This window comes from Barbus barbus (assembly GCF_936440315.1).
Source record: "Barbus barbus genome assembly, chromosome: 38".
Classification (NCBI taxonomy): domain Eukaryota; kingdom Metazoa; phylum Chordata; class Actinopteri; order Cypriniformes; family Cyprinidae; genus Barbus; species Barbus barbus.
In genome coordinates, this window is record NC_136716.1 from 27,249,074 (window position 1) to 27,275,939 (window position 26,866).

The window sequence follows — 26,866 nt, forward strand, 5'->3', positions numbered from 1 at the left end:
CACAGATTCACAGACTGTCTCACAGACAGATTCATTACCAGAACATAAACACGTCAAAAAGATGAAATCAGGTTAACTGCTCCGTTACATTCAGTTTCTTTGCTCTGTTGAAGTAGGCTACTGAAGAATCTCACAAAACTTGTCAAAGACATATTTAGGTCATATTTCACTTGAAAAATGACATTTTCAATAAATAAGAGTATTTTTTAGGAGCATTAATGTTTAATGACAATTTAACAGAGTTGACATTTTTAAAAAATCTTTTATTTTTTTCTTATATTCTTGAATTTATTCATTGATTTTGGGGTGAAATATCACCTGGACACTTTCTCGCCAGGTTTCATGAGATTCCCACTCTCCTCAGCATCACACAGTCTTACAGATTCAGTGCCATTCATCTTTGTTGCAATGGTTTGAAGAACATCTAATGAAGCTCTGGCTTTTCTACAGGAGTGTTTGGAAGAGAAACAGCAATGCAGTTCAAGCATCAACCTCTGTAGGAGCTAGTGCAATAGAAAACAAGCCTTCACACAAACCAAATCCAATCAAAAATATGGACTTCAACAGTCAGTCAGTAATGAAGCTCGTCCACTAACAATCATCACGACCAATAAACTACATACAGCGTCTCAAGTCTCGTCATATTAAAAAACACTCATTCATGAAATGCATTCGTGTTTCACGACAAAGGCCCGTTCTCACTTTGAACTGAATGTGACAGATTACACAAAAATGATTTCCACAATTGGTTCCGCTTGTTGTAAGGCCTATTTTTAAAGCAAACCGTTGCATTCAATTCAACACAATAATGGTTTTACAAACAACGACGCACAGAAAGTCGTTCTGCTCGTGTAGATTCTCACTGAATTGAATGCAAGTTACCTAAGAATTATTTTAGAATTAACTTCTGCTTAATTTCCATTCTTAGACAAACGGTTGCATTCAGTTCAAGACAATTTACGAAACAATGTTTTTTTCTTTAATGCACAGAAAATCGTTCTGCTTGTTGTTCACGAAAAAAGACCCATTCTTGCATTGAACTGAATGCAATAATTTATACAAATTTGTTCTGCTTGGCCTATTTTTAGGCAAACTATTGCATTCAATTATTCAACACAATTTACAAACAGTTACGCACAGAAGGTCATTCTTGCGTTTCATGACAAAACATTTGACACTGAATTACATGCGACAGTTTGCGCAAATTAGTTCTGCTTGTTTTAAGGCCTGTTCTTAGGCAAATGGTTGCATTCAATTCAATGCAATTAATGAATGTTTACATGAACACTTCTGCGTGTTGTGGAATGAATAAGGCCTGCTGCATGGAAGGAGCGGTGGAATATTAACGCTGCATTCATTCTTAAAGCACAGATCAGCAACAGATCAAAACAACTGGATCTGCCGTGTTTGCTGTCGAGCGCTGGAGTCACACGGCCAGCTTGTTGGCGATGGTCATGAGCACTTTGAGGACGGGCATGAAGGCAGAGATCTCGCTGAAGTTGCTGCTGCTCACCACCTGCGTGTGAACCTCCAGACCCTGCTGATAGTGGCGGGCGCTGACGCAGCGACCGATCTCGTGCAGGCCGCCGAGGATGCTGGGAGAGAGCTGACGGGTGGCAGGACACGGGAGAGGTTTATTAGGACGATTAGAGACTGAAGAGACGGGAATAAACATCTTCAACTCACCATTTGGTCTCGCAGTTTGTCATACAGACTCTCCAGACGTTTGGACGCATCGTCCAGTTTGCGCTTCGTTTGCTGCAAGAGAAGATCATAGATTAAATAAATACGTCCAGGTTCAGTTTGCTGCTTATTCTAGTCTGAAATCTGCCCATTTACACAGGAAGAGACTTTATTTACATTGGCATCAGATTGTTCAGACACAGATTGGTTGCACACGTGTAAAAACAAAGTCCTGATTTTTCGCAACCGTTATGAAACTCTTCCAAATGTGGTTTTAATTCAGATACGTATGCTGGACGTCCCTGATTTTGATTAGATTTTTTAAAAAGTTGTATTTTTTTTAATATTAATACACAAAAAACCAAAAGAATAAAACAAACAAAACAATAGTACATTCTGTGAAGAAAACTTTTCTTAATGTTGCTTGCACAAAAACTTAGATATGAACCTGTGCAACAACCCCAGACGGTTACATAAAGCCAGCCAGTCAGATTAGAGTTTGCCAGATTGAGAAAGCTCTCGGAAAGTTTGCATGCAATGTGTCTCGTGTGCATCTCGCGTGTGTGTGTGTGTGTGTGTGTGTGTGTGTTACCGGGTCCGCGGCGGCCAGCTGACAGCGCTGCACCAGGCTGCTGAAGGTGGTCTTCAGGATCATGTGTTCAGCAGGGATTTCCCTCCGCTCCACGTGCTCGGCAGAAAACTGCTGTAGGGACTAGAACACACACACACACACTTAATAAGATGAAAAACAAGCTCATCTGTTGGGCTCTGACATGATGACCTCTGACCTGTACGCTGGGCTCCTGAGGGGCTCCAGGTGGCACCTGGACCCGATCCTGAGGAACAGGAGCCTCCGCCGGGAAACCCATCACCGGTGCTGTGATTGGAGCAGGGGGAGTGTAGTTCACTGGCAGCTGAACACACACACACACACACACACACACACACACACACACACAGTTCAATGACTCTCGAGGCAGGTATGGAACATTCAACCGGACCATGTTTGCACCTGAGACCTGAACAATAATGTAATACATAACCTGTCCATTTTCATAAATAGTACATTGTGTACTGTTTGCCTATTTTATTTTATTTAAGATTGTAGACCTACACAAGGCTGGAATGGGCTACAAGACCATCGCCAAGCAGCTTGGTGAGAAGGTGACAGCAGTCGGTGGGATTATTCACAAATGGAAGAAACACAAAATAACTGTCAATCTCCCTCGGACTGGGGCTCCATGCAAGATCTCACCTCGTGGAGTTTCAATGATCATGAGAACGGTGAGGAATCAGCCCAGAACTGCACGGGAGGATCGTGTCAATGATCTCAAGGCAGCTGGGACCATAGTCACCAAGAAAACAATTGGTAACACTACGTCGTGAAGGACTGAAATCCTGCAGCGCCCGCAAGGTCCCCCTGCTCAAGAAAACACACGTACAGCCCGTCTGAAGTTTGCCAATGATTCAGAGGAGAACTGGGTGAAAGTGTTGTGGTCAGATGAGACAAAAATCCAGCTCTTTGGCATCAACTCAACTCTCTGTGTTTGGAGGAGGAGGAATACTGCCTGTGACCCCAAGAACACCATCCCCACCGTCAAACATGGAGGTGGAAACATTATGCTTTGGGGGTGTTTTTCTGCTAAGGGGACAGGACAACTGCACCGCATCAAAGGGATGATGGACGGGGCCATGTACCATCAGGGCCAGGGCATTGAAAATGGGTCATGGATGGGTATTCCAGCATGACAATGACCCACGACACACACCCAAGGCTCAAGAAGCAGCACATTAAGGTCCTGGCCTAGCCAGTCTCCAGACCTTAATCCCATAGAAAATCTGTGGAGGGAGTTGAAGGTTCAAGTTGCCAAAAGTCAGCCTCGAAACCTTAATGACTTGGAGAGGATCTGCAGAGTCAGGGACAAAATCCCTCCTGAGATGTGTGCAAACCTGGTGGGCAACCACAAGAAACGTCTGACCTCTGTGATTGCCAACAAGGGTTTTGCCACCAAGTACTAAGTCATGTTTTGTGAAGGGCTCAATTACTTATTTCACTTATTAAAATGCAAATCAATTTATAACTTTTTTGAAATGCATTTTCTGGATTTTGTTGTTGTTATTCTGTCTTTCACAGTTCAAATAAACCTACCATTAAAATTATAGACTGATCATTTCTTTGTCAGTGGACAATATAATTTTTTTCCCACTGTAAATAATTTTACTGGACATAATTGTTGTTTTCTACTTTGGGGAACATATTTCAACATTTAAAGTACTTCAGGGTTTTTATGCAATCATTGGATTGTGATATGACATTTGACATGATTCATGCAACTGTGTGCAATATTTGTGAATAAATAATTTTATTGCAGACAGACGAGATAAAGTAGCACTCATCTTATTTCTTGTTGAAGTTCAGAGAGTAGATCATGGTGCTTGCAACACCAAAGTCATGGGTTCGATTCCCAGTGAGTGCACAAACTCATGTATATCTTAAATACGATGTGAGTTGGTTTGAATTAAAGCATCTACCAAATGCATAAATGTGAATGTTTATTTGGTAGAAACGTGCAGAACGGGGCCAGACTGAGACGCAGCATCATGTCAGTGGAAAACAGGTCATATTGTTTCCCGTTAAATGCATAATTATTAGTAACATCATTATGCAAATTATAGATACCTTTTTCTTGCGTTGTCCTGTGCGTACAGCCGGAGGGTCGTTCCACCCGTCCTGACCTGAAGAGACAATATTTACACAATCACAGCAGATTAGTCACCAAAACATATATTTGCGTTTAAATAGAAACATGCATCAATACAGCAGCACCAAAACATACCTAGACACTGAAGGCACAGTTAGAAATGTCTGAACGCCTCTGCATCTTTACAGACGTGTGTGAGAGTGGTTTAAGTGTCTCTGTAGCTTCTCTAGCTGTCTGACTTACACTAGCATTCAAAAGTTTAGGGGCCAGTAAGATTCTACAAGATTTATGATAGATATATATATATTTTTTTTTTTTTTTTGTATTTTTTATCAAATACATGCAGCTTTGATGAGCAAAAGAGACTTCTTTCAAAAACAAAACAAACAAAAAAAAAAAAAAAAAAAAAAACTTACCAACCCTTGTAAATATTTGAACATTAGTGTAGACACTTCTTAGTCTGCTTATATAATTATATAATGCAAAACTCACAAAGCAAAGTTCTAACCAGCATTGAGAGGTCACACAAACATTAATACCCATGAAGCTCAGGGAGATCACACAGGAAGCACAACATGATCAGTGTGTGAATATGCAAATGACTTGTAATCAGTCAGCATTAAATATTAGAAGAGCCAAGTTTGGATTGCTGCTGTCCCTCTTAAACACACACACACACACACACACACACACACGTTTGTTTTTGTGACAAGTGGGTTCATCCCATAGGTGTAATGGTTTTTATTCTGCACAAACCGTATTTTCTATTGCCCTACACCAACTCTACACCTAAACTTAGCCCTCACATGAGACTGTGCATTTTTACTTTACATTCACTCTATGATTTATAAGCGTTTTTGAAAAATGGGGACTTGGGGCAATAAGTCACCTTCTCCTAGTAATACCTGTCACCTGTGTCATTATACAAATTTATGTCCTCATTTGTCACAAAAACGCACACACACACCTCTCTCCCTGTCACCTTCATCTTCTGTGTGGCACATCAGCCATGGGAAATATCCTGGAAATCAAACAGCAGATCAATATAAATACACATATGAGACACGGCTGTGTTCAGCGGATCCTCCAGACGTCTGCAGGTACCTGTCGGAGGAGCTGGGACACCGGCACCACTGAAGTTCTTGGCCGCCGGGGCTCCGGGGCCGCCCTGAGGATATCCGGCTCCGAGAGGAGGATAGGCCCCACCGGGAGCCTGTGTGTGAGGAGCGGCCGGAAACAAGGGCACCGGGCCGCCTGGCAGAGACGTGGGCAAGATGAAGCCTGGGGCTGGCGGAGCAGGCATTATGGGGCCCGGAGGAGAGGAGGGAGGCCCTGAGGGCCCCGACAGGCTGGAGGAGGGCCTTGACGGGCCACACATGAAACCCATCGGAGCTCCAGACTGAGCAAACGGCTGAGACGGAGCAAAGCCTGCAGGAAACAAACAAACATCACAATCAAATGGTTAAAGTGTGTCCACATACTGTATGTGAACCTGGAGCACAAAACCAGACATAAGGGTCACTTTTTTTACATTGAGATTCACACATCATCTGTAAGCTGAATAAATAAGCTGATGTATGGTTTGTTATGATCGGACAATATTTGTCTGAGATACAACTATCAGAAAATCTGGAATCTGAGGGAGCAAAAAAATCTAAATATTGAGAAAATCTCCTTTAAAGTTGTTCAAATGAAGTTCTTAGCATATTACTAATCAAGTTTTGATATATTTACAGTATATCTTAATCTTACTTAATATCCTAATGATTTTTGTCATAAAAGAGACATGTATAATTTTGATCCATACAATGTATTGTTGGCTATTGCTATAAATATACCTGTGTTACTGATGACTGCTTTTTCCATATTAACTTTTTCCATATCATACGATATCAATATGTATAATGATATTTATCAATGGGGAAGGAAATGCTTCCACATGTTTGTTAGACCTTGAGATTGAATGTGAACATCACTTAAGTAGCTACTTTTTACATTTCCTTTTGAATTCTAAATTCAATCGACATTTAATTCTAAATTAATTGATTCTTAAATTCTAAATTCAGTGTTTTGTTTTATTTTTTCTCGATTCTGTTTTATAATATAATATATTTGTATCACCAAAATGGTGCGTAATGAAATGAATTAATAACATTTTAACAATTTAATCAATATTTTACAATGCAAATTGAAAATATAATTATATGTCAATTTGCACATCTACAGCTGCACTTCATTGTATATTTACTCTACTTATATTTACTGTAAATTTGTGTTATATTGTAAATTATAAATTATTATATTTCTATACGGTATATTTATTCTTTAACTTTAAAATGTCTTATTTTTAATGTTTATGTAATGGAGTAGTTGTAAAAAGCATTTCACTGCATATGCATGTTATGTATGTGACAAATAAAAAAATGATTTGATTAATTTACAACAAAACACTGCACTTCTGTTTGTTGATGCAGCACAACAGAACTGTATAAAATAAAACATGGATGAAAAAATGTCTTGGTTGTATGATATTCCTTAATTATTATTATTACTTTGAGACGTTCATTAGTATAAAACAGTTAAATCAGCATATAATAATAATAATTTCTGAAGGATCATGTGACACTAAGGTCGACCGATTGACAAAGTTTGAAGCAGTTGTATAATAAAAGCTGTACAGGTATTGCTCCTCAGAGTGTTAATTTCACACTCTAACATACATTTTTCACATTTTCAAATTGCATGCGTGTTAATATTATTTGGAGGCTTCACTCTCTGTCCTTTGATCTCTCAAACAGATGCACTTCATTCTCTGATGCCATTTCTATAGAGGAACTGAAACAGTGCATCAGACAGCCAGACATATACATATGCACATCCTACTTACACCTTATAGTCAACAATATCCACATAAGGGACCGTATAACTCTTGAATGCTTTGATTGGCTGATGCTGCTTGTATAAATATGACTATATCTTCCTGAATAAACTTAAGAATGCTTTGTGCAACTCTCTGTGTCTGTTCATTCATTCTCCCAGGCCTGATGATTAAAATAGAACTTATATTAAATATGAATATTTTTAGACCATTTTAAAAGTATGGTTCAGTACTGTTTTTGTTTTTTTAAAGTTCAGCACCATTTCAGTTCTCAGTTGATTAATCGGTCAGTGTAGTCAAACCTTGTATCTGTACAAATGGGTGAAGACTGGAGTAATGATGCTGAAAATTCAGCTTTGGTCACAGCAATAAATTACATCTCAACAGATGTTCACACAGAACACCACTATTTTAAATTGAAATATTTTTTCACAATTTTGTACTGTATTTTTGATCACGCAGCTTTGGCGACTTCTTTTAGGAATCTCACCGACCCCAAACGTTTGAACAGTACACATCAGTATTTGAACGATTGGTGTATATTATGAATGAGATTTGATTGACAGGTACCCGGAGCGGTGGCAGGGTGTTGTGGGTAGACGGGTCTCAGGCCGGACCGTGACGCTCCAGCAGCAGGATCAGGCCACGGCTGAGGAGTGAAGAAATGGGGCATCGTCTGCTGCGCGAGCTGAGGCATCTGAGGAGGAGCTGCGGATCCGTACGGCCCCTGAACACACATTATAACAACTCATCAACACACAGCACCTAAATAACTGCTGGATTACTGGTTAACCTCATCCAATATATGATATGAACAAGAAAAGCCCTTCAAGGTAGAGCTACTGCCAGTTATTACAGTGCTGTTGACTAAAACTACAACTACTAAAACATTTTAAATAAAGCTGAAATAAAATAAAACATATCAGATCAAAAACTGTTATTAAAAAAAATTTAATATATATGAAATGAGAACTAACTGAAATATATATTTTAAGATAAAGTATTAAAATTACCCAAATTAAACTGAAACAAAAATAAACTTAAATAGGAACATTTTATATATTTTTGTTTATATTTATATTTACCTTTAATTTAGTGTTTAAAATTAGTAACTCTGAAAACAATTTATGTAACTGAAAAAATAAGTTTAAGATGTACTAAAATTACTGAAACTAAACATAAATAAACATTAATACAAATATTTTATATAAAGCTAAAAACAAATCAAGAATTTATATTTTTTTTTTATTAAAACCAAATTAAATTAAGCTAAATAGAATTTTTTTATTATTTTTATTTCATCGTTATTTAATCATTTTACTTTATTATTTACAATTATTTCTATTTATCTTTTATTTTACACATAAAAATAACAAAAGCACATCAAATTGAACTAAAGTTAAAATGAAAACTTATTAAATTAAAATTTGAATATATACTATAATATAGTAAACTAAAATGACACTGGTTAAGAAATTGTCAAAATGTCATTCGCAATCAAATTATAACCTTATTCTGTTTCAACACAAACTCCCTAAAGACAAAACACACTTTAGGAAACATGCAGATGCCGCATGAGAACGCATTGTAAACCAGACGAGACACCTCTGTGCAAACAGCAGACACACACTGTGCGCCAGCCGCGACTTACACAACATACAACAGCAGACACACAACTTCATGAAGGCCATCAGAAAGCAAATAATCTCTGCTGATCATCAGCGGACGGCGTGCACTTCATCATCATCACAGACAGACAGACAGAGATGGGAGACTTGGATGGATGACAGACAGCACTGGAGTTCAAGCATCATTAAACACACACACACACACAGATCATGCGTCTCACCTGTGTGTGTGCTGCAGGTGTGTGTGAGCTGTCTCACCTGTGTGTGTGCGCTTATATATATATATATATATATATATATATATATATATATATATATATATATATATATATATATAAAATTTTGTCTATAGCCTATAATATATATAGCCTATATGTATGTGTGCTGCAGGAGTGTGTGTGTGTGTGTTTTTGAGCTGTGTCTCACCTGTGTGTGTGCTGCAGGAGTGTGTGTGTTTGCCGGTGCTTTAGCGCCTCCTGCTGGTGCAGACGGCTGTGGTCTCTGCAGGATCTCACCCTTGGCATGGGTCAGTCGCTCTCTCAACATCCGAACACCAGCCTAGACCACAAACACATACAGAACACACTTACCACCCACATCACATCACATCACATCACACACACACATTCTATTAAACTATACATTTTAAAATAGCAATAATACTACTGTACTGTAAAATACAATGGGAGTATTTAATAATTACAATAATGATTATTATTATAAATCTTACACATTTCATTAGATTATAAAATTAAATTAATAAAAAAACATTACCATAGTAAAAATATTTTACACAAAAAATATTATTTTATTCAATTAAAAACAAATAAATTACTAATAATATTGCATTTTAAAAATAATAACAATCATTATTAATTCATTTATTTAGTCAATTAGCAGACGCTTTTATCCAACGCGACTGAGGACATGAGAAGCAGTCAAAACCAACAAAAGAGCAACAACGTGCAAGTGCTATTACAATTACAAGTCTCAGTTAGCCTAATACAGCACAGATAATTATTATTATTAGTATTTATTTATATTATTTAAAAAAAAAATTAAAAAGACATAGATAAAATAAAATGAGAATAGAGAGTGCTAGAGTTAGAGGGTCAAGTAAAGATGGAACAGATGAGATTTTAGCCGTTTCTTGAAGATGGGTAAGGATTCGTCTGCTCGGATTGAGTTGGGCAGGTCATTCCACCAGATGGGAACAGTTCATGAAAAAGTCGGTGAAAGTGTTTTTGTGTGTCTTTGGGATGGTACAATAATGCGGCGTTCACTTGAAGAACATAAGCTTCTAGAGGCACATAAGTCTGAAGTAATTAATTTAGGTAAAGGGGTGCCGAGCCAGTGGTGGTTCTGTAAGCAAACATTAATGCCTTGAATTTAATGCGAGCAGCTATTGGTAGCCAGTGCAAATTGATGAACAGAGGCGTGACGTGCGTTATTTTCGGCTCATTAAAGATTAATCTTGCAGCGGCATTTTGGATTAATTGTAGAGGTTTAATAGAATTGGCTGGAAGACCTGCCAAGAGAGCATTGCAATAGTCAAGTCTGGACAGAACAAGAGCCTGAACAAGGAGTTGCGTTGCATGTTCCGAGAGAAAGGGCCTGATCTTCTTAATATTATATAATGCAAATCTGCAGGACCGGGCAGTTTCAGCAATGTGGTCTGAGAAATTAATCTTATCATCATTCACAACTCCAAGGTTTCTGGCTGTTTTTGAAGGAGTAATGGTAGATGAGCCTAACTGGAAGCTGAGATTATGATGAAGCGATGGGTTAGCTGAAACTACAAGCAGTTCTGTCTTAGCTAGGTTGAGTTGAAGGTGATGGTCCATCATCCAGCAAGAAATGTCTGTTAGACACGCTGAGATGCGAGCAGCTATCGTCGGATCATCAGGATGGAATGAGAGGTAGAGTTGAGTGTCATCAGCATAGCAGTGATATGAAAAGCCATGTTTCTGAATGACAGAACCTCGTGATATCATGTAGACAGAGAAGAGAAGTGGTCCAAGAACTGAGCCCTGAGGCACCCCAGTAGCTAGATGTTGCGGCTTGGATACCTCACCTCTCCAAGATACTTTGAAGGACCTATCAGAGAGGGTAAGACTCAAACCACTGGAGTGCGGTTCCTGAGAAGCCCTTTCTCAATAGGGTTGACAAGAGGATCTGATGGTTGACTATCAAAAGCAGCAGACAGATCCAGCAAGATAAGTAATGAAGATTTGGAAGCCGCTCTTGCGAGTCTTAGGGCTTCAACAACAGAAAGCAAGGCAATTTTGGTCGAATGTCCACTTCTGAAGCCAGATTGTTTACGGTCCAGGAGGTTGTTCTGTGTGAGAAAGACAGAGACTTGGTTGAACACAACTCGTTCAAGTGTTTTTTCAATGAAAGGAAGAAGGGAAACCGGTCTATAGTTCCCTAAAAGAGTTGGGTTAAGGGTGGGTTTCTTAAGAAGCGGAGCTATACAAGCCTGTTTAAATGCTGAGGGAAAAATTCCAGTGTGAAGGGATGTGTTAACGATGTGAGTGAGTGCAGGTACAACTGCAGGAGAAATGGCTTGAAGGAGATGAGATGGAATAGGATCAGGCGGACAGGTAGTAGGATGACTGGAAAGGATGAGTTTAGAGACCTCTGCCTCAGAGAGTGGAGAGAAGGATGTGAACGAGTGTATGTTTGCTGGAAAGATGTGTTCGATAGATTGTGGTGTGGAAAATTGTGCAATAAATCAGCTGTGCCCCAGTATAAATCAGCTGTGCCCCAGTATAAATCTGCTGTGCCCCAGTATAAATCAGCTGTGCCCCAGTATAAATCAGCTGTGCCCCAGTATAAATCAGCTGTGCCCCAGTATAAATCAGCTGTGCCCCGGTATAAATCAGCTGTGCCCCGGTATAAATCAGCTGTGCCCCGGTATAAATCAGCTGTGCCCCGGTATAAATCAGCTGTGCCCCGGTATAAATCTGCTGTGCCCCGGTATAAATCAGCTGTGCCCCGGTATAAATCAGCTGTGCCCCAGTATAAATCTGCTGTGCCCCAGTATAAATCAGCTGTGCCCCAGTATAAATCAGCTGTGCCCCAGTATAAATCTGCTGTGCCCCAGTATAAATCAGCTGTGCCCCAGTATAAATCTGCTGTGCCCCAGTATAAATCAGCTGTGCCCCAGTATAAATCAGCTGTGCCCCAGTATAAATCAGCTGTGCCCCAGTATAAATCTGCTGTGCCCCAGTATAAATCTGCTGTGCCCCAGTATAAATCTGCTGTGCCCCAGTATAAATCTGCTGTGCCCCAGTATAAATCAGCTTTGCCCCAGTATAAATCTGCTGTGCCCCAGTATAAATCTGCTGTGCCCCAGTATAAATCTGCTGTGCCCCAGTATAAATCTGCTGTGCCCCAGTATAAATCAGCTTTGCCCCAGTATAAATCTGCTGTGCCCCAGTATAAATCTGCTGTGCCCCAGTATAAATCTGCTGTGCCCCAGTATAAATCTGCTGTGCCCCAGTATAAATCAGCTGTGCCCCAGTATAAATCTGCTGTGCCCCAGTATAAATCAGCTGTGCCCCAGTATAAATCTGCTGTGCCCCAGTATAAATCTGCTGTGCCCCAGTATAAATCTGCTGTGCCCCAGTATAAATCAGCTTTGCCCTAGTATAAATCTGCTGTGCCCCAGTATAAATCAGCTGTGCCCCAGTATAAATCTGCTGTGCCCCAGTATAAATCTGCTGTGCCCCAGTATAAATCTGCTGTGCCCCAGTATAAATCTGCTGTGCCCCAGTATAAATCAGCTGTGCCCCAGTATAAATCTGCTGTGCCCCAGTATAAATCAGCTGTGCCCCAGTATAAATCTGCTGTGCCCCAGTATAAATCTGCTGTGCCCCAGTATAAATCTGCTGTGCCCCAGTATAAATCAGCTTTGCCCTAGTATAAATCTGCTGTGCCCCAGTATAAATCAGCTGTGCCCCAGTATAAATCTCAAGTTTAAGTTTTAATTATTTACTTTATTTGTAAGTGTATTCATTTACATTGATAATCGTGGTAAAATAACTGGTCTATATGCAACTTAGTAACCTATTCATGCTTGTAAAAGTGACGCAATCGTGCACTTTAACCGAAAACACAAACTCGTGCCGTCCTTTTGCGCATAAATTCTCTAAATAATATTGATCATCTTATTTTGACTCGATCATTAATTGGCTTCTGTAGATGGACATCAGAATTGTTTTGTGCGAAGCTGGGAAAGGGAAGCAGAAAGGAGAGCTGATGAGTTTGAGGGAGGTAAGACTTGATAAACTATACTGTGCATCCCCAGCCAGACAGGTCTCGCCGACATTAGAAGAAAAGGTCAGTCTGTAGAACTGCATTGTTGCTGAGAAAAAAAATGAGTGTGTTCTGTATTTTCAGATATGACATTAATATTTAATTCACTAGCTCTAGTTTAGGACATTACATAAAAAGTTGGCAGTAACTATGGCTGAGATAACTATGTGCTATTATAGGCAGTACAGTTTAATACTCAAGAAAATTAACCAACCTTGCTTGGACTTGGCTGGGAAACCAGGGAATACCTTTTTGCTTTTTTTCCAAGACTAAATATGCTCTTTATTTTAGTTGCAGCCATAAAATGACTGTTTTCTTGAAATATTGTAATTGTAAATTCCTGAAAAGATGTAATTATTGTGTAATGTAGAAGAATGCAGATGTGCAAGAAAAAAAAAATATCTTTGCTTTTATTACTTCCATACAGTGTATGCCATTTATGCCTTAATGTTAATGTTCAGTTTGTTAAAGATACTGAATGGATCTGTAGCAGCTTATATGCAGTCCTTTGGCATCTCCCTGTGGTCTTGTTTGGTATTGCAGGTTCACTTACTGCTTATTTGTTAAAATTACTGTATAATTGAGCTTTATCTATTTTTGTTGTATAGAATATCTTCAGTGACATATTTGCAAGGTATGTTTGCAAAAAAGACAAACGGAATGTTTGAAACTATCTTGAATTTGTTTTGTTTAAAAATAATTACCTGTAATTGAAAAGTAATAACACTAGAATGCAAAGGTTTTTTAGTGAATAGAAAAGGCTGGACCTGCAGTATTGATTTGGAGAGGAGGCGGTCTTGGAGTAAAAAAGGTTGATAACCACTGCTTTAGGTAAATACAGGACCAGTTCTAAGTACTAAGGTACTAAGAATTGAACATTATTATTTAAAAAAAAAAAAAAAAAAAAAAAATATATATATATATATATATATATATATATATATATATATATATATATATATATATATATATATATATATATATATATATATATATATATATATATATATATATATATTAAAATTAATGCAATATAAAGATATATCTCAAGTTTTTAAAATTTATTTATTTAAAAATGTATTTTATTATTTATTGATTTTATTTTTCACTAGGTAAATCTCGGTGAGTTTCTGTGGGCACTAATAAGTGTGGGCACTCCTGTACCATACTGTATTATAGTTATAATTTTAATATTTTTTAAATTAAATTATAAAATGTAAATCAATAAAGAAATATATTGCTATTGCAATAATAATAATATTGCCATCTAAATGCAATATTCGATTGCATTTAGATTCAATCGAAATGCAATCGATTGCAATTTTAAATTTCGATTAAATACTAATCGAAATCTAAAATTTCGATTAGTATTTAAAAATAATTATTTTAATTTTTTCTTCAAATATTTTTAGAATATATATAATAAAAAATAAAAAGCAATAATTCTACTATACTGTAAAATAAAAACTAAGCATTTAATAACAATAATAATAATAATAACAACAATATTACCGAACAATAAAAAATTACAACACTAATTTATTTTGGTGAAAAAACAAACCAAATTCTACTGTGGACAACTGTTGCTTTATAAGTGCTTCTTCCCATAACATGTTTCAGAGGATGGTGATGCATCCATACGCCATACATTATAATGGTGCTTTTCCACTGCACGGTACGGTTCAGTACGGCTCACTTTTGGGGGGTTTTCCACTTGGTACAGTCCCATGGTACCGTACCGTTACCAAAACCTGACGTGTAAACCCTGCTGATCACTGATTGGCCGGAGAAAATCGCCATTGAACTTGCGGCACGAGACACAACAGACCCGCTAGATTTAAATCAGCACAGCCAGCGAAGGATCGAACGCAACTGTTTTGAATGAGCACACCCTTCTTTTAACAACAAAATAACGGCTGTTTCGTTGTCTGCTGAGGAAGTACAGACGTTCCTGTCGTTGATAGCCGAGGAGCGGATCCAGCGAGAGCTTAATGGAGCGATGCGGAATTAAAACGTTTTTCAGGAGTCACGGCAGTAGAGGCGGCACAACTATAAGGACACGTGAATAATCTCGCCCGCTCTAAAGCAGGACTAAACTGCAGTGGAAACACAACCCGAGCCGAAATGAGCCGTGTCGTGCTGTTCTGAGCCGCGCCGAGCCGAGTCGTACCACGCAGTGGAAAAGCGCCATAAGCAACTCAAACTCACAACACATGCAGACGATGGAGTTTGTGTGGAGCAGCATTTACTGTGAACCGCTGGAAGTCATGAGCTGCTCACATGTAAATCTGCATTGTTAATATATAAATGTGTGTTAGTGTGTGCACCTGGTCTGGGCTGTCGGGCAGGTAGCGGAGCGCTGAACTCAAGCTGCCCTGTGACGCTAGTACGCTGGAGTACTGGATGAGCTTCTCCGTCAGCGCTGAGCTCTTAACACAAACCTTGCCGTTACGCAGACGCTCGATCGACTTACGCAGGATCATCACCTTCTCCACCAGATCCTGCAGATGCACGTGAACACAGACGTCAGCACACGACAGAATCGCTCAATATAAGCATGAAAGAGTGAGTGTGTGTGACCTCCAGAGCCAGCGGAGAAGAACAGTCTCTCTGCGACAACCAGCACTCCACCAGACGCTCGATGTTCCCCGAGCAGATGAAGCACAGACAGGCCTGCAGACAGCGCTTCTCTGTGCCTTCAGCCTGCAGACGAGTGCCCAGCGTATCTACACACACACACACACACAGCTGTCAATCACTCCAGACTCTGAGCTCTGATTGGACGAGTTGCATTCAGAGCTGCTGTCAACAGTAGCAGACTAATCAAGAATATGTGATGACACTGGTGCGGTTCTCACCGCAGAGAGGAGCGAACTCCTCGGGGTTAGCGTAGGTCAACAGGGCCGCTAGCGCCTCCTTCCAGTTCTCCAGCTCACAGCTCTGGACGATATCACACCAGTTCTGCATCACCACTGACGAGATCAGCTGACCAGGAAAAACAACTCATTAATACAGAATAATAAGAATACTGTAACTAATAATAATAATAGTAGTAGTAGTATCAATAATAATAACAATATAATAAGAATAATAAGATTAGAAGAATATTAACAACAATAAACATTTTCTAATACCAATAATAATACTATTAATATTTGTAATGATAGTATTCTTATTATTATTATGATTATTATAAGTTGCCTACTTACTATTATTTTAATTATTATTAATTAACATTATTAAATGCTCCCTTCTGGTGGAATGAGCTTCCCAACTCAATCCGAGCAGCTGAGTCCTACACAACATCTCTTCCATCTTTATTTGACCCTCTAACTCTAGCACTTTCTATTCTAATTCTATTCTTTCTTTCTTTTTAGATGCCCCTTTTAGACTTGCACTCTATTCATTTACTAACTGCTTGTTTTCTTAAAAAAAAAACTATTCTCTATTATTTTTGTATTCTATATATATATCGGTTTTCTTTTTATTTATTATATAATTTATCAAATAAAAAAAAACTTGCTACATGTACTGTGTTAATCTAACAGACTTGTTATAGCACTTGCATATCATTGCTCTTTTGTTGATTCTGATGCTTCTATTGTCCTCGTTTGAAAGTCGCTTTGGATAAAAGCATCTGCTAAACAGTGTTTAAAAAAAACACTGTTAATATCTTAAGACGATAAATAAAATAACAGTTAAAGTAGAGATATTAATACTGAATACTGATATAGTTTCCACTAATGAATCTGAAACTAAAGTGACATCACGAAGAGATGATGAGGATTATGAGTGGTTACCATGGAGACGCTGTCGGTCTGTCGGTCCAGGTAGCGCTGCTGGGTCTTCTTCAGTAGCTCCTCCCCTCCGCTGATTGACAGGAGGATGGCTTCAGTGAAACGGCCGTCGTTCAAGCACAGCTCCACCGCGGCTTCGAAGTTCCCCACCAACAGAGCCTGACTGATCAGACCGTCCGTATCTGCTTAACACAGCACTCCATTAACATCTGAACATCAATATCAGAACGTTATTCACATGCATGTCATTTGGAGACGCTCACCTGAGGATACGGAGATCTGGAAGGGCTCTCTGTCTTTCTCTTTCTTTGGTAGTTGACTAAAGAAATCAGCTGGAGACTCACGGCCGGACACACCGTCTGCAGCGCCGCCCGACTCATCTGCTCTCTGATTAGATGATTCAACACCAGATACAATAAAACATGAGATTTCTAGCATGCATGCATTGATTTAAAGCGCAGCTGAAACACACCTGATCAGAGAGCGTCTGCATCTTCTCAGCCAGATCGTTCACATCTAAACCGTTCGGATGAAGGTTCCTTCCCAAACACACAGAGATCTGCAGAAATAGAGGTTAGAATTAGAGCTTCACTCAAAACTCAACACTTTTGGGTCTGTTTCTCCCACAAAGCATCATGGGAAGACTTGGAATATAGTGCATGAGTCATATGAACAATTTTTTTTTTCATTATGGGAGCTTAATACATCCAGTTCACTGAAAAACATGCATTATTCCAATGATTTTAATGAGGTGGCGTAAAAGGTGTCACTGCCTTAATCTAGACAATGGCATAATTTATCATGCATTTAGAACAAACTATCTCCTTATTATAGGAACAATTAAGTCAAAATTGGCACAGTTTACCCCACTCTCCCCTAATATGATGACTACTGAATGAATCTGGATGTTCAGTGCAGTATTTTGATGCGATACCTTCCTTTGCAGCTCGTCTTTACTGAAGCCCAGCAGCCGCAGAAACTTCACACGCGCTTCATCTTCAAAATTCACCTGTTAAAACACCACAGAACAACGACTGAAACACTGCCACAGCGGAACAGTCATGCATTTCATCTGAAACTGATATATGCATCAGTGCTCAGAGCAAAAATGTGAAGTTTTGTGGCTTTTAGTATGAATAAGACTATCTATATTCTTTATTCCGGTATCTCAAACAGTATGGCACTTGCAACACCGTAGTCATGGATCGATTCCCAGGGAATGCATGAACTCATAAATCTTTTTAAGACATCATTCTGTCTGATTTTATGTCTAATCAAATGCTCTCTTGAATCTGATTATTATTAACAACAGAGAAGCTTTAAGGACTCCCTGTGGTTTTAATCAAATAAATAAAAGTTTAATGGTTTAGTGACAAAAATCATGAAAATTAAGAGTTATAAATATTAGTATTGCTACAGTAAATAGTCATTTTTATTATATTATTTTTCTTTAAAACTTTTATTTTACAGTGAAATATTACAATAGTTATAGTATAGTAGTATCAAGTTTTTCTTTAGTATTTTTAATATTTAATTTAGCAATAATAATAATAATAATAACAATCATTTGTATATGAAATCTGTATCTGAAATCGATAATTTTGTTAAATTTCTCAGAATTCATATCTTTTTTTTAAACATTTTGCATCTCTAGTAAATGTATCCTGATTTAAGGATGTCTACTTGTATCAAAAAATAAAAATAGATACAATATATTCATGTTTTGAAATGCATGCAACATTTATTGCCATGACTTTATGAATTTAAGACTTCCGGCTCTGATTTAAGACTTTATAAGGCCTTCAAAGCGTGAATTAAGGCTTTTAAGAGTTGTAGTTTGGTGTGAATGTTTGTACCATGAGGAACCTCCAGATGTCCTGCTCGGCGTCAGACGGGGCGCTGCTGATCTTGCCGTGGCAGTAGCTGGTGAAGGATCCGGAGTGAAGAGCGGCCTGCAGCTCAGCCGCGCGCTGGAGGAACTCCGTCTCTGTGGTCACCTGACTCACATGCACCTGTCGCGGGATCGGCTGCTGCTGCGGAGCCACATTAGGGTTCTCAAACGTCACCAGCTTCCCTCCAAACTAGAGGAGACAGAAGCAACCACAGACTCACAGGAAGTTCATCACATAAAAGAAAAAGCATTTAATCTTTATTTAACCAGGCAAGTCATCAAGAACAGGTTCTTATTTTCAATAACATCCTGGCATGAGAATGAACATCTCCTGAAAGACATACAAACACACATTACAATACACATAAGGCACATAAAAATAAAATCTCAGTTAAAGCATGTACAGGTTGAGGTGAAAACACTTTAGAATAGGGAACACTTATTCACAATACATTCCTAATTTGCTGCTTATTAATAGTTAGTAAGGTAGTTGTTAAATGTAGGTATTGGGATTAAGGTATATTAGGATTAGGGATGTAGAATAAGGCATTAATATGTGCTTAATTAGTACTAATAAATGGCTAATATTTTAGTAATATGCATGCTAATAAGCAACTAGTTAAGAGACCCTAAAATAAAGAGTTACCATTTTTTTTTAAATGCACAGACTAAAATATTTGTCTCTAGTTTTAATAGCTTGTGTAGCACATTCCAATCATTTGGGGCATTACAACCATATAATTATTGCAATTAATAGTGTTCACTGTCTGTTTGATTACGTGTAATTTGTAACCAACTGCATGATTTTTACTGTACATTTCTGCCATAGTCACCACTAATAACCACTAATAAAATTTTCTGTAAAGCTGCTTTGCAACGATTTGTATCATGAAAAGCACTATACATATAAAATGGAATTGAATTGAAGTAGTTTTCTTTCTAGGGATAGTCAAGGAAATACAATTAGATGATCTAGTTGTATATGTATTAATATGAAGTTGTAGCAACTTTTGAAGATATTAGGGTAATAAGCCTAGCATAACTTTGTAAATAAACATATGCCAGTGAATTTCCCGTCTTGCATGCAATGATGTCCAATTCAAAAGAGAGTATGATTCACAATGATGCATTCTGTAAGGTGCATTAGTAAACAATCTAATTATTCCAGAACACCTTTACGTGCATTTCTATATACCACATCACCATAATCAAACAAGGATAAAACAGTGGTTTCAACAAGATATTTCTTGGCTAATGTGGTTAACACAGATCTATTTTGAAAATTAGTCTAGATTTCACTTTCTTCTGAAGATTAGTTATGTGATTAGTAAAAGTTAAAGAGCAATCAAGCCAGATTCCGAGATATTTATATGAAGAAACTACTTAAATTTTTGTCCCATCCAAAGATATGCCTTTATTACCTTGTTGTTTTTTTCCAAACCATATTACTCATTAAAAGCCTCTTGAATATTAAAAATGTCCTGTGCCTGTTTTAAAACTTCATCACATGACGATCCCACAGCATAAAGAATGGTATCATCCGCATAAAAGTGAATATAGGTTTTTTTGACTACAGATAACCGGAGAAATATTATTAATGTAAATTGAAAACAGGGTTGATGCTAACACAGAGCCCTGAGGAACACCTTTGTTAATAGTTATTGGTTCAGATAATTGTTGATCAATCTTTACATAGTGGGATCTGTTGAATAAATAGTTAGAGAACCAAGATAAGGTTACATCTTGAAATATAACATACATCTCGACATCCCTAAAATACTCACAGCGAAAGATGCGCCTACAGGCCTCCGTACCCACTTGGGCGGCTTTTTTAGAGGAGGGATGATGGTGGTTTCAACTGTGGGCTGAGGAACCTGCAGAGGAGGAAGAGCCTGACCGGTTCCAAACGGGTCGTTGGTGTCGAACGAAGCTGAGATCTAAGGACAGAGAGAAACCAGTGGACTACAAACCATCAGGAGTCAGTGATGTGATCATCATTCCTCAAAGAAAAGCAGGTAATCATTATCTCACCTGATCCACTGTGCTGTGCTGCTGCTGCTGAAGACGTCCTCCCATCACAGAGTACACACTGATCCATCCATCAAATGATGCGGCCGACAGGAGGGCGGGGTTACGAGGACACCACTGCACGTCAAAACACCACTGATTGGCTGTCGGCAGCTCGTAAATCACCTAAAACACAAGACACGAGGCATGATGGTCAATACACGTGCAATGTGATCCAGAGACCCCACAAACAATGGATTTCTATGATTTTATTAATCCTGGTAATCAGTTGTTTGAGGAAATTATTTAAATTATTCAAGTTATTTAAAAATAATAATAATAATAATTAATATTAAAATTATATTATTAATTGGAAGAATTATTTAAATAATAATTAAATTAATATATTATATATATTTTTTTATTTAATTGTATTTTATTATTACCGTTATTTATTCTGTTTTAATAATAAAATGCAGATTTTATTATAGATTATATAATCATAAATAAATAGGTCTTAACTCGTTTAAAACAATTATGGTTTTTAATATTATTATATTTTATGATGCTATTTATTCTATCAAAAATAATAACAATAATGTAATAATAATAGTAAAATGTAGATTTTATTATATTAGTGCTGTCAAGAGTACAGACTTCGGCACAAAAATTTGAAAAATGTCAATTTCCCGCTAATATTTGAGCGCTATTGAGCCGATTCTTAAACAAGCGCTCAACAGATATGACTGTGATTGATTCACGCTCTTCACTGAGCGTTCACACAGAAGCACACGGGAGTATTTAAAAGCATAACAAAAATGTATTATCAATTTAACATTTAATTTAGCAACATTGGAACTATGATCAGTTGTAACTAAGGTTTTTTATTTTTATTCACAGTGTCTGAAAATGAATCTTTGAAAACAGATTCAAAATATCAATCCTATAAAAAGGACACAGTAGAGACCCGTAACAGTAGAGCATGATGCTAGCAACATCAAAGTCATGGGTTCGATTCTCAGGGAATGCATGAACTGATCATATGTATACTTTGAATGCAATATAAGTCACTTAGGACAGAAGCGTCTGACAAATGCAGAAATTTTCAAAAGCAGCAGGTGTGACTGACGCACCTCTCCGGTGTTTGGGTTCCAGCACAGGATCCGGTTGTCTTTGCCGCTGCTCAGCAGGAGCTCTGGATCAGCTTGACTCCAAGAGATGGAAAGAATCCCTCTGGAACATTGAAAAGAGTGTGCTTGTGGAGACCTGAACTGAATGGCATCAGTTGAATCTGACAGGGTTTCTGTAAATCTCTACCTTGTGTGGCTTTCCAGGACTTTGAGAGGTGAGGTGGCAAACCGAAGGTCCCACATCTGTATGACCGGAAGTCTGTCGTCCTCAGACGCCAGGACCAGCTGAGTGGCCACATCTGGATGCCACAACATCCCCGAGCAGTGCATCTGACACACATCACACAGCAGGTGAAAAACATGTGTCTGATGTCATCTGCTGTCTTCAAGCGTTGATGGGTGTGTGCATGTTCTTACCCTGTTGCTGTGGTCACTGATTTTGATGATGGGCTCGTTCTTCCTCAGATCCCAGACGACAGCTTTCCCGCTGGGGTTTGCGGACGCAAGTATGTGCTGCACCTGACTGTTCCATGCCACCACGCTCACATCCTCCGCCGGCTAACACACGCACAAACACACGGACTGAGACTTCACACAAAACCCTCAAAAAACATCCAAAAACCCAGAAAAAACACTGTCGCAGAATTGTTGTTTTTTTAGGTAATAACCCATTGTTTAGTCAGCTGAAAGAGGTTTTAAAGAAGAGGTTAATCAAAACCCAAACATTATAATAATAAAATACATATTTTAATATTTAGGGACCTCATTTATAGAACGGATTTAACCCATTTAGCCAATCATTATAATTAGAGATGCACCGATTGCAATTTTCCCGGCCGATACCGATTTTCTTTCTAAAAACTATAATTGACATCATATACAAACAAGAATCTATGCTTTTTTTTAATGCAAAAAAATAATTTACATAAACTATTAAACATTACAATCCCCCCAATCTGGACAAAGTTACAGATGTTCTCTCACTTAAAACAACTCAAAATAAAATGCTCTGTGACTAGACAAAAGCTAGAAATAACAATTAACTGAAATTGAGTTGCTGTATTATTTAACAAAACATGCCATTTCCCACTGTTTCTTAAAAACAAAGGAAACAGAAGCTGCATCTGAAGTGGCATTAGATATATTTACAGACTGCTTGACGAAGCTCAGGAGCCATAAATGCATTTACACTGCAAAATGTCGAATGCATAAAGAATTTTATAAGTTTAAGGTTTTAAATATTTTTTAAACATACAAATAAGAAATGATGGGAAAAATGCAATGATAGTTTTAAATATGAAACCAAACCAGTAGGTGGCAGCAAATGTCTGTTTGAATGAGTGAGTCATTTAGTCCTTTATCCAACAGATTCGTTCAGAAAGGAGTTACTGAATCATTGACTCACTCGATTCGTTCAACTATTTTCTTCAGCCAAATTGAGCAAAAACTGTCAATATTGAGTCTAAAATATAAGTGAATATTTTAACTTCTTGCTAATTCAACTACTATTGTATAAAATCCCACTGCAATCGTGTTGAAACATTTTGGTCGTGCCTAAATCATATATATATATTTTTTTTTTTATGCAGCTATAAGTTTCTGATTAATTAATTGGTAAAAGAGCTTTCATGTTTAAAGGTCCAATATACTGGAATAATTTACCTACTGATATTAGATCTATTACATCCTTTAAGATTTTTAAGCAAACTTTGTTATCAAATTATACTTTGGATTGTATGTTATTTTTGAAGATGTTATTGATATTTATATATATATACAGTGGTGTGAAAAAGTGTTGGCCCCCTTCCTGATTTTTTATTTTTTGGCATGTTTGTCACAATGTTTCAGATCATCAAACAAATTTAACATTGTTAAAAGCGCTATATAAATAAAGGTGACATGACATACACCCATTTAGCCACCCATTATATTAAAATATTTACATTTTAATATTTAGTGACCTCATACATTTCTATACCCATTTAACCAGTTCGGCAAAAACAAAAGCACGCGCATTACTGGAAAAACGTTCAAACAGGGTGCACGACAAAAAAAATGTTGATAATGAAAACAGTAAACTCGAAACATCACCTGCGTGATAGTCTGTTACAACGTTTTTGTATTTTAGGAGCCTAAGTGTGCCGACTTTTTCTGTTTTTATTATACCCATTTAGCCATACATTATAATATTAGAATATACATATTTTTAATATTTAGTGACCCCATATATATTGCCACCCATTATAATATTAAAACATATTTTAACATTTTAAAATGTAATGACCTCTTCTATCTATTTACACCAACTTAGACACATTATAATATTAAAATCTATAATAATTTGAATATTCAGTGACCTCATATATCCATTAAGACACCCATTATAATATTTAAAAATACACATATTTTAATAATTAATGACCTCATATCTATATACACCCAGTTAGACACTTATAGTATTAAAATATATCAATGAATAAATATTTAGTGACCTCATACAGTATAGTTATCTATCTATCTAAACCCATTTAGCCATCCTTTATAATATTAAAGTATACATTTGAATATTTCACAATTGCATATATCCATCTATACCCATTCAGACACCCATTCTAATATTAAAATATATACTTTTTTTGTGGCATGCACAAGCATGCAGCTAAAACCACCAGAGAACCTGTGACTTTCCCACAAAACACCAGCTGAAGATTTAATGTAGTTACTGCAATTCATTACTGACCAAAAACCCATCCAAACACACTCTGCTCTGCAGATGAACTTGTTTTTAGGTAGTAACCCATTGTTTAGTGAGCTGAATGGTAGAGAAGAGGTTAATCAAACCCCAACCCACAGCAAAACCACCACAAACCCTCACAAGCACCGACAAGCTTCCTCTTACCTCACAGAGCTGAAGAAACAGAGACAAATGCTGTCACTTTATGATGCTATGAACACTGACCAAACAATACAGAACATTTCAAAGAACAATCGAACAGAAGAAACGCTCCTACCTGTGACTTAGCGCCCGGCGTCATGGGATTACTGAAGTTGTTCAAGTCCCAGATGTATATTTCTGAATCGTTGGCTCCGGAGGCGATGAGATTGCTCTGATGTGGAGGAAACGCACGTGTGTTTTAGGGATGGGCATTTTGGGCAATTTCTCATTTCGATCATCGATAGGAATAAATGTTTTAAAATAAAAATATGACATGAAAACCTGTCTATGAAAACATGAACGCATGATTAGAACACTGTTAGATTATGATTATGATGGAGCAATGTTATTAAAAAAGAAGCATAAGCTGCCTGGGGTAAAGCTGAATAGTGACTTTATGCCAATAAACTGAAGCCTGTTCTATGACACATCCTATGATATTAAATCACATAACATAGATACATAACATAGACGTAACATAACTTGCATCTGCACAAAAGGATGCCAATGCCAGTGAACTTTAAGTTACGTGCTATAGCGAGAGAGCGAGAGAGAGAGAGAGAGAGAGAGACAGACAGAGAGCGAGAGAACGAGAGAGAGAGAGAGAGAGAGAGAGCGAGAGAACGAGAGCGAGAGAACGAGAGAGAGAGAGAGAGAGCGAGAGAACGAGAGCGAGAGCAAGAGAGAGAGAGAGCAAGAGAGAGAGAGAGAAAGAGAGAGAGAGCGAGCGCGAGAGAGAGCAAGAGAGAGAGAGAGAAAGAGAGAGAGAGAGAAAGAGAGAGAGCAAGAGAGAGAGAGAGAGAGAGAGAGAGAGAGAGAGAGAGAGAGACGAGTTCCCGCTGTGATGCGCTTTCATAACAGCGCGCTGAAACACAGGCAAGGAATTTACAATGGATTTTACGTTCTATAAAGTTCTCATTATAATGATGTTTATGGCAGATTTGTGCTATATTTTAATCTACATTATCAAGTGATTACTGAACTCGCCTGTGCGTTTTCGAAGCCATACGAAGTACGAAAACAATTTTAATTGAAGTATGCCTACTGTTGAACAAATATGATGAAAAAAGCACTGCTGCATTTTTATAACATCAGTGTTTTAAAAAAAAAAGTAACATCTAAAAACAAAATATGACCGTCTCAAATAACTCAATATCAGGTATTGCCTTTGAGCATGAAACTAAACACTGATGATATGCAGCATATTAATATCCCAAGGCATCCTATATTAGATTAAATAGACATGTATGCAGCTAACCCAGACATCACTAGGTGACTTCGAAGCCATGCATCTCTCTCTTCTCCAGTCTATATTTTGGACAGCATGCTGTGGAAAGCTAAACAATCAGAGCTCAGGGTGCCGCCCAAAGTGCTGCTTTGACCAATCTGATTTTTTTTTTCCCCACGATCATCATTTTCATGATTGATCATCGCTGTCACAGCCGGGTAATCGATTGCTGTTGCACATCCTATGCTGTTGCTAGTGTGTTTGTAAAAGCACCAGATGGATCTAAAGCGAGAGTCCGAGCTCTACCTGGAAGCGGTTGTAGTCGAGCGCGTGCACAGGGCCTGTGTGTTTGTTGGACTGTCCGATCACGGCGTCCTCTCCCGCGGTGAGGATGGAGTCGGGGCTGAAGACGGTCACCGTTCCGTTCTCACTGCCACCGATGAGCCGCCCCGACGAGCCCTTCACGTCCATATCAAACGCCGTCCAGATCAGACTGTGAAACCTGACAAACACACACTGAGATCAACACAAACATCACCTCACACACACGCGTTTCCGATTCCGATATCAGTCCGATAATATCGTGCATCCCTACTTGACTCTTGGTAATGTATTATACACCCCGCCCCAAAACATATGATTCGACTATCAGTTGACTATCGGCAAG

At 38.0% G+C, this 26,866-nt stretch overlaps 1 protein-coding gene across 3 annotated transcripts in view; it reads right to left on the bottom strand.

Moving 5' to 3' along the window:
• Window positions 1–244: 244 nt before the first annotated feature.
• The window catches only part of LOC306858071 (protein transport protein Sec31A-like), a 28,864-nt gene continuing 2,242 nt past the window's right edge, over window positions 245–26,866 (bottom strand). Inside the window, exons 4-27 of one of the 3 annotated variants that reach the window (XM_079398452.1) lie at window positions 26,506–26,701; window positions 25,048–25,143; window positions 22,454–22,594; window positions 22,224–22,366; window positions 22,040–22,139; window positions 20,931–21,092; window positions 20,684–20,836; window positions 18,865–19,089; window positions 17,943–18,017; window positions 17,481–17,567; window positions 17,272–17,395; window positions 17,012–17,190; window positions 16,070–16,196; window positions 15,792–15,937; window positions 15,539–15,712; window positions 9,318–9,449; window positions 7,834–7,990; window positions 5,490–5,813; window positions 5,368–5,406; window positions 4,364–4,419; window positions 2,472–2,597; window positions 2,276–2,395; window positions 1,687–1,758; window positions 245–1,606 (exon numbers count right to left, since the gene is read on the bottom strand). In XM_079398452.1, coding sequence (XP_079254578.1) covers window positions 1,427–1,606; window positions 1,687–1,758; window positions 2,276–2,395; window positions 2,472–2,597; window positions 4,364–4,419; window positions 5,368–5,406; window positions 5,490–5,813; window positions 7,834–7,990; window positions 9,318–9,449; window positions 15,539–15,712; window positions 15,792–15,937; window positions 16,070–16,196; window positions 17,012–17,190; window positions 17,272–17,395; window positions 17,481–17,567; window positions 17,943–18,017; window positions 18,865–19,089; window positions 20,684–20,836; window positions 20,931–21,092; window positions 22,040–22,139; window positions 22,224–22,366; window positions 22,454–22,594; window positions 25,048–25,143; window positions 26,506–26,701 — 3,334 coding nt within the window. In that variant the 3' untranslated portion in view covers window positions 245–1,426. Of the gene's footprint in view, window positions 1,607–1,686; window positions 1,759–2,275; window positions 2,396–2,471; window positions 2,598–4,363; window positions 4,420–5,352; window positions 5,407–5,489; window positions 5,814–7,833; window positions 7,991–9,317; window positions 9,450–15,538; window positions 15,713–15,791; window positions 15,938–16,069; window positions 16,197–17,011; window positions 17,191–17,271; window positions 17,396–17,480; window positions 17,568–17,942; window positions 18,018–18,864; window positions 19,090–20,683; window positions 20,837–20,930; window positions 21,093–22,039; window positions 22,140–22,223; window positions 22,367–22,453; window positions 22,595–25,047; window positions 25,144–26,505; window positions 26,702–26,866 lie in introns of all 3 variants that reach the window. The other 2 variants (XM_079398451.1, XM_079398453.1) reach the window with 2 other exon arrangements.